The sequence below is a fragment of the Aptenodytes forsteri genome, unplaced genomic scaffold (genome assembly GCF_000699145.1).
Source record: "Aptenodytes forsteri isolate BGI_AS27 unplaced genomic scaffold, ASM69914v1 Scaffold51, whole genome shotgun sequence".
In the NCBI taxonomy this organism is placed as follows: Eukaryota; Metazoa; Chordata; class Aves; order Sphenisciformes; family Spheniscidae; genus Aptenodytes; species Aptenodytes forsteri.
In genome coordinates this window covers 4,112,267-4,121,213 of record NW_008795495.1, presented here as the reverse complement: position 1 = coordinate 4,121,213, position 8,947 = coordinate 4,112,267, and the positions used below count along the sequence as shown (strand labels likewise).

At 38.3% G+C, this 8,947-nt stretch overlaps 1 protein-coding gene across 1 annotated transcript in view; it reads right to left on the bottom strand.

Annotated features, from left to right (window-relative positions):
• Positions 1-5,387: 5,387 nt before the first annotated feature.
• The window catches only part of UCHL3 (ubiquitin C-terminal hydrolase L3), a 47,171-nt gene continuing 43,611 nt past the window's right edge, over positions 5,388-8,947 (bottom strand). Inside the window, exons 7-8 of the mRNA XM_009281724.1 lie at positions 6,919-6,977; positions 5,388-5,617 (exon numbers count right to left, since the gene is read on the bottom strand). Coding sequence (XP_009279999.1) covers positions 5,534-5,617; positions 6,919-6,977 — 143 coding nt within the window. The 3' untranslated portion in view covers positions 5,388-5,533. The remainder of the gene's footprint in view (positions 5,618-6,918; positions 6,978-8,947) is intronic.

Sequence of the window (8,947 nt, the reverse complement as noted above, 5' to 3'; positions counted from 1 at the left end):
CCTCGCCCGGCCGGGACTAACCAGCGGGCCGCCGCCTCCCTCCGGGGAGGCAGCGGGAGCCCTGGCCCCGGCCGACTCCCTCACCTCCTCACCAGCGGGTCTTGCCTTGCAGCCATCGGCAGCGCCGTGATCCGGGGGGGCAAAACGACTCCACGCCCTTCCGCGGCGTTGTCCCGTTTGGGGACGAAGCTAGGAGCCTTTTCCACTGCTTTGGAAGACGTGAGAGGTCCACGCTTTGTTTCGAGCTCTTTTCACAAAAAATGACCGAGGCGGAGATGCCTGGGGCAGAGCCGGAGCCACACGGCTCGGCCCCTGTGCTTCCCTCCCGCCCTGAAGACCGTTTGCAGCAATTCTGGTTTTGCTCGCAGTACCCCCAGCTAGCGCCCATTGCTTTATTTCACTCGTGTCTCTGCCCCCGATACGCTGCAACAGTTTCTTTGTGAGCCCTCCGCTCCCCACGCTCTCCTGTGCTCGGGCTCAGAGCTGAAGCCCTGTCCCGGTGAGGCCATTCTCAGCCCCACGCCTCCCGAGGCCGGCTGGATGGCGTGCCTGGCTCTGGCGCCTATGGTAACCACAAACATTGGCCGAGTTGGGATTATGCTATGCCACAGCAAAGTTTCTTCCACCCTGACCTAGCCCCTCAAGCCGGGAGAGGGCAGGTATGCTGACTAAACACAGCAAAACCCTTTCCTCCAGTACAGGAGTAGACAGTAGACACATTCAGAGCAGAAAAGTTAATGAAATATCAGGGAAAAGAGCCATTTTCTGGAATATTCATGCACAGCGTCAGGGTTTTTTTTAAAAAAAGTACTTGATTTCCTTTTAACATTGTACTTAGGATGATCTTTTTCTATTTGAACTGTTAATATCTTTCTTTCCATATCTTTTCCGTAAGCAAAAGTGAGTTGCTGCACGCATCTACTGCTTGCATGGGCCAGGGCAGAACGCACCATGTAATTTTTTAAGGACTACTGAAAAAAGAAAGCTTAAAATTTGTACTGCACACAAATTAGCTTCTCCTAACACGTTTACCTGGGAGTACATCTTACTTCTGCTCTGTAAACAACCTTCATAGAATAGGAAAGAAGATTTGAGAAGATCAATTCAACATACCAGGAAGCTATTAGCCATCAGTTTCTGTAGTACATGGAAATCAGCGTTACTGGTAGTACACGCAGGAAGGAAACCCCAGTGACTCTGGCTGAGATAAGTTCCACAGGAGATGTCTGCCATTCATTAAAGTTACAAATGCATAGAAATTATGTAGTTAGTTCCTCACAGTGGTATGATTTGAGACACCTACGCTACAGTGCCAGTGATGAATGAAACAATAATCAGAGCTATAATTTTGAATTTTTTCTCTACTCCTTTTTCCTGCTCCAAGCCAGAACAGCCCCAAGACCAAATACAAATGAAGAATCTGCCTTTTTCTTGAGTGGGAAGCGTGAGCATCACAAAACAACCTCTCATCTCGCTATTTAACATTCATGACTACAAAGGCTAAAAAAAAGTCTAAATAAAGCGTGTACGTGCTGCGCTGCTGGCTGACATCAGTTTGCGTTAGCTGTCATTACTAAACATTTTTCTGGAGAACTACTGCAGCCTTTCCCAGATTTTTAAGGTCTGCCTTTTCACTTCATATAAAAATAGGATGCTTGTCCCTAAGTAGGAGGAAGTAACTATAAATACTATAAAAGTTTAAATTTATTTCAGAATAAAATTCTATGAAACAGGTTTCAGAAGAGGTCATGTTTAAAAAACAGTTTCCAAGTTCTCGCTTATTTCTGGCTGTTTTATTTCACTTAATGGCAAATCAAATCACTTTTCGTGTTAATCAAGTGTCTAATGTTTTAGATTAAATAAAGTAATTCGAAGTAATCAAGTAATTTGATTAACTCCTCCTTTTAGTAAGCTGCATGGACCACAGCAGCTTTCAAGTCGAAGTTATTCACCAAGTAAAAAAAGTTCCAACATGTAAATTTCTTCCTCAAAGTGAATTTTAAATTGACTGTCACAGATAACTTGTCTATGAAAGCCCAAACAACCAAAAGAGTTTAATATTCCTTTGCGCTAACAAGGTAAGTCACCAGACTCCTAAATCAGAAAAAGACTACATATACCAGATACGACTGCTAATTGTTGGTATCAAAAGCAGCAAAGAGAATATTGTTCTACTCAACAATTGTGTGTGCTCCCAGGGATAAGTCACGCAACAGTTTATGTCATATTCTTTTCATAGAGAGTTCTATAAATGTTTGATACAATAATATTTTCTGCCAAGGCAGGCTTCTTCCCTTAAGGAAAGACCATATTTATTTTTTAAGTGTGGGCTGTTAAGTGTGAAATGTAAGTTTTAGAAAATAAACGATGACAGAAAACTCTTTCTCCTTCTTTCCTTAACTGAATCATGCAGCCATGACTGAAAGGAAAGGGCATTGTACTGGTTTTTAAATTCTTACCGTTTCTCAGTAAAATGCTTGTAATAACATGGGAAAGCTTACAGCAAGATACTTAAAAGAGCTTGAACAATCCTGAGTGCTTAATAGCACACCAGCTGCACTCAGCTAAAATTAATATAAGCGCTGAGCACGCATCATCGCTTCACTCCTACATGCACCATTTCCATAAGATGATGTGTAGGGCCGGCCCAGACTGCAGGAGCTGAAGAGGGATTTCCTGGCAGTCACTAGCGCTGCATGCCTGTGGCCAAACCATGCTCCACACGAAGGTGGCAAAGCTCTGGCAGGGCCGCACAAGTTTGGAAATACAGTGTTATTTTCCCATGGAGCTTGAGCTAATAAGCACATATTGTACAGATAAGGCAACGTCTGCATGGGCATTGCAGAGCCAAAAGCACCGTGTGGCTCTGCGGGGCTCATCAGCCCCTGGTCAGGACCTTGCTGGACTATACAAGTCAGCCAAGTGTTCGTACCTCACTCCTTGTATCCAAGTTATACGGGTTCTGTCAATGCCAAAGATACTGCAGCATCTTGTAGATCCCTTTCCTTCCTGTGCTCCTCAAGATGGTCACCAATGCCAGTGCCAAAACAGGGTCTTACAAGCACTGGAAGGCTGTTACACCGTACATGTTAGGCGAGATAGTATTTCTGTAGTGCAGTCTTTCAAAATTTCCATCTAGGAAGGGACCGTGCAGTGAGCAGATACAGTTTGGCATGATAACTGGTGCATTGCTCTTCCTTTGTCATCTCAAACTTTTGAGATCCTTTCCTAAAACAATGTTCACTAAAAAGTACTGTCTTATATATTAATAAAACGGAAATTAAGACTGAAAGTAAAACAAAATAGAAGGAAACTTTACCCTGCAGGACAACTGATTTGAAGACTACGTAAAAAACGCTGAGCAAAACTATCATATTGCCAAAATACTAAGAATTCTTATTTATAAGTTTTTACTTAAGACTCAAGATGTATTTTTCCAGTGTGACCATGAAAAATCCCACCTCAAATTTACTATTCTAACCTTGATTTCCTTTGTCATGAATTCACTTAATCAGTCCTCATACTCAATTAAAGCTCCAGTTCTGAAGTGATTTTGCAATAAATAACTGCACAGAAACAGAGCCCCTCCATTTATTACCTAAAACCAAAATCTTCTGATCATTGAAGAGCATATATGCTGTCAATATTTCCCTAAAGCAGACAACTGATGTAGCTTGTTTAACAGCTTTGAACTGCATTTCCTCTTCCTCTCTTCCCTCACCCCCCTCCCTACCCTAAAAGCACCTTATCTGTATTAACTATGGCTTACTTTAAATGTAATCCTCCAAGTCACCTTTAGCATAAAATATGCAATATCCCAATTAAATTGTGACAACTTTTATTTGTTTTTTCTGATATTAGCAGGAAGACAATGCAGCTGCTTTGGTTACTAAAGCCTTTGATTTTTATTTAAAAGCAAGTTTCAGGGCTTTACTAATGAGCATGGCAACATAAAGCAAGTCTTAACGATACTGCATTTTATTGGGATGAAAAAGTGCTCAAAAATAGAAACTTGTTAGTGTTGTTCTTCCCCCTCACTTTTCCAACCAGCTCACTTGTAGAAAACAGACTCTTCTTGTTAGTGGACTCTCCAGGTGACATGTTTTAGACAAACACTCTGACTTCTTCTTTAGAGTGCAAAAGATGTTCTTAAGTAATAAGACAGACTCGCAGGCCTCTTTCTTTCCTATAAAGAAGGAAAACCCTGCCAGATTGCTTCTGGCATAACCCCATTCGTTTTTCCTGCAATGACAATTGATAGAGAATGAAAGCACCCTCCGGAACACGGAGGGTTCAGTTTCCTTTGGCAGAGGTCTTGACTGGAAGCAAACCTGAATTATTTCACTTCAAAGCAACAAATAAGGAATATTTTTCTGGAATGTCAAAAACATGCACATTAACCAAAACCAACCTTCACAAGAATCCTAAAGCATAAGATTGCTTAGCCAAAAAAAACCCCCACAACCCGCAAAACGACCAGGTTGTTACTAATTCAAGTGTAGAAATTGGTTAACAGTACCTTAAGATCCAGTGGGTAGGGTGGGAGGGATGGCACAGGGGAAGGGTAACACATAGCATTCAGTAATGCCACCTGACAAACTTAAAATAGATATTCCTAAAGGGAAAAAAAAAGTATATGACCATCATAGCTATCTTAACATCTGTAGTCTGTTTCTGTTCTTGTTACGCAAAACTTCAATACAACAATCATTACTTTTCTATCATTTATTTCAGTTAGGTGAGATACTTCACATTGCTGTATTCACCTGCGTGTGCCCTCCGCAGTCCTATCATTTGAACTAGCATTAATTACTAGTGTGGCTTTTCTGAGGCAAAAAATCCATGTTGGTTTTCCACATACACAAATAGCAAACACTAGTTTAACTAAAGCTTTTTGACAATTTATTAACATTATTAGGCTTGAGAAACAAAATTAAGTTTTATTCAAAATGTAAAGATTAAGATAATTTTAAAATGTTAGTGCTCACCAACAGTAAGAAGAAACAGTCCTTTTTCTGCCTTTTTTCTTCCATATATTCCTTTATAAATAATGCACTGGAAAAAAATGCCTTTGTCTTTTGAGTCACCTGCAAAAGTTCTTATAATATTCTTGGATCGTTAGAATTAAAAGATGGAGATAGCCTCATATTTCAAGTTTTTACCCATTAACATACCACATACTCCACTCAAAATGTTATCTGTGAATGATACAAATGATAATCCTACTCTGAACTAGTTCATCATTATGAGGATGAAGTATCACAGACAGTAATTCCCAAAACTTTTAAGGGGGTGGAAGGGGAAAAACCCACCACATGGAAGTCTTGCACAAAACGCATGCGTGTATATAAATACCCAAAGTTGCTTTAGGAACAAGCAGCGAGATATAGCAAGGACAAATGCAAAGTTTATTCCACGTATGCTACAATTAATCAACATGTTAGGGAAGTATCAAAATTTGTACTATTAACATATGGCAACAGTTTTATTGTTACAATACATTGCAATAGATTAGCCCCACTGGAAAAGGCTTTTAAGCTGCAGACAGTGCAATTGCATTAAATCTTAATTCTTCTGGGTCACGTTCCATGAATTTCTTGCAAACTTCTATTGCATCCTAGGGAAAAAAGTAAAAAAAAAAAACCAAAAAAAAACCCACAAAAAACCAAACCACTATAAATCGTACTTATTAAAAAAACCCCACAACTTTAATATGAAGATATGCTTTATACAAACTATGCTCAAAATGGATTTTGCCATAAAGGATTACTAAACAGTGTGACAAGTCTACATAAACTGTATTTCTGATCTGAGTTACCGCTATTCAAGATTATTTACAGTGCTCACATGGGCAGCATAACAGAGCAAAAGTTTTATGCAAAACCATAGCAACAATGATTTTTGTGCCTGAATATTACTTTGTGCAACAGATGTGTTGCTTGTCTGACTTCCTAAATGCATCTCTGAAGTTTGCCTTTACTAGTACTGCTGTATTCAGAAATTTTTCCTTTGTCTCAAGATGACTTTAAGCTGTGTGGGGTAAGTGAAAGATTGTAAGTAATTCCTTCATCTAGCTTTAGGGTGCAATCTGGAGAACACATGTTATCAGTAAAACAGAAAAAAGCCACATGGGAAAAAAGGAAAACTTTATCTAACTTCTCCCCCTGCCCAAACAAGCACAAATTGTATGCAAACTTTACAGACATTAGTCTATGCTACTAAACTATTAAAAGGTTTTGTTTGTTTGTTTTTTAGTTTCTCTGGTTTCTTCCTTTTGCAAAGCTAATCCAGTCTGGATACCAGATCTATGCATTGCCTTCTCTCAGCTTCAACTTCGCATCATTCTGTGGGGATGACAGTTTATCCTCCCAATTCAGTGTATTCCTTTCCAATTCATTTCTCAACTAAACAGCTCCTGACACAAAGAAGCACCCAAAAGAAGCCACAAAACTGGAGAAGAATTATTATTAGCAAGTGTCAGAAAGGAAATAAACTTCTGTCTAGCATGGCACCTATCAAACTATAACTAAACCAAAAGGAAAGAGAATGAAAAATTATCTTAAGTTTTCAATCTGATGAATTCATCTCACGTAAAATTTGAAAGGAACAGGGGTATACGAAAATCTCAGCACATAAAAGTCTGTTTGATCTTCTGTTATGGTCAACCTTTCTGACATTTCCTGTTACCATGTTATGATACTCTGTTATCCAGAGTCACAACATGAGCATTTTGAAATACCTGTTTTAAAACTGAGTAAACCTAATTTTGTCTCACCATCCCACTCGCTCTATTCCTCATCCAACCATAAATATAGCAAGACTTTTGTATAAATATTTTTATAAATATTTTTAATAAATTTTGTGGAAATAGAGCAAGAATTTTGTATAACACCATTTAAGAAGGTTTTCTATTCCTACCTCTAAAAAAGAATCGTCACTAGTTTCCCCATGGTTTATTGGAAACGGCTTGCGCCCATCTGTTGAAACACAAAGCAGGATTGAACAACACATTTATAAAATTAGAAAAGCTTCATTTTTCCAGTTAAAGCTATTTGAACACGTTTTTTGCTCTTCACTTACAAAAATGCTACCTCATTTTTCATAAAAGAATCACACATGCACATAGCTATTCCCTGGTCTCTCCACTGCTGACTGCTTCAACAGGTATCATTATGTTACATAAAAAAAAAAATCCAGTCAAAACAATGAAATACTTTTTAATATTTTATTTGAAAACTTTAAGGCTGTAAGTTGCAATTGTTTTAGTGGTGGTATAGTACTACAGTACTTCAGTTTTTCAAGTAGAGAAGAACAATTTCTACTACACTTAATGGATTTACCCAGACAGACAGCTGTATGTCTGTGGCCTTTGACAGCTGTGATCAGGGACACCACGACAGAACAGAATACCAGCCCCACCAGTTTGAAGAGTCTGGCATAACTGAAATGTTACTCTCACTTAAAATAAAAAAGCAAACAAACCCAATAAGTTTAAGTACTTTCACAGCATTTAAAAATGGTTGCTATAGTTAATTATTTTTTCTCCCATTTCCAATATAATAATGCTATCATTCTCACCATTTTAAAAATAATTTCATTCATAGAAGTATGTTTCAGGTTACTTGTGAAGACCTAACAGTATGAGAACATATGTCAGGGTATCCTAAGTATTTGCTAGACCAGATTCCCTTTTGGCTATGTCCTCCCTTTGAAAGACTTTTCCCTCCCCAAAGATTCCATCAACGTTGACAATACTTCCAAACTCCATTTTCCATAACCAAAAATAGATTTGATGTTAGAAAACTTACAGATTTACATGAGCAAGAGGTTGTTCATTATTGTAACAACCATGATTGAAGATACAATGCAAAACCCTCAGAATGTGCCAGGGAAACAGAACTGAATGCCCTGTACTGTTGCAAGCTAAGTTTGATTCAATTTTTTTTTTTTTTTTACATACATCTTGGCAGAACAGCATTTTAATTTCATGTGCCTATAAATAATGTGTTTTCTATGGCAAAAACATCATAACCATTTAACATCCATGTGCTTCCTTAGCATTTTCTGCCTGCCAAAGCCCACATGCTGGCCACAGTGACTGAAGCCAGTGAATCAATTGAAAAACCTTCTCCCATTTTCCTACTTTTAAGTATTTTTTGCTTTCTTCCACTGGTACAGAGAGAAGTTATTTTAAGAACAAAGGAAATAGTAGTATTGGCATTGCACTATATAGTGGAGCTAAACACCTCTTTTTTTTTTCTTTCTTTTTTTTTTTTTAAATTTAAGCAAAAAATTCAGGTGGGTTTTATCTTGCATATTATTTATGGAAAATAGCTAAACATGGTAATCATAGTCTGTAGTGTGCTTTTTAAGCAGAGCAAATTAATGCACAATGAAAAGGTAACATGGAAATAGTAGCACACAACCAAAAGAAGAGCAAGCCATCCATCACACCTTGAAATTTAGAGTCATAAAATATTTATATTGCATCCTACAGTAGTTGCCTCACTATTTGATCTAGTTCACTGACAGACATACAGCATCATAAAAATAGAGAAATGTGTGCCTATTGTTCATGACTTACCACTGATAATACCCCTTAGATCACCTTAATATTAACATAAGCACTTCTTATATACTGCTTATGTCCCAGGTTATGATTAGTTATCACCCGTTAAGGGCATTGCTTAATTACCTGTTGATTTTCAAAAGATGAAAATGTTCTCACCATAAAATACTGCAAAAATTATGTTAGGAAAGACCAGTGACTTGCAGTTTTTAAATCCTGATCTACTTGCTAGTTTTCTGAAGCGCCTGCAGCAAAACCTAGTTGCCCAGCAACATGTTTAAGATTGGAGTCATAGAATCATAGAACAGAATCATAGAATTGTTTAGGTTGGAAAAGACCTTTAAGATCATCAAGTCCAACCGTTAACCTAACACTGCC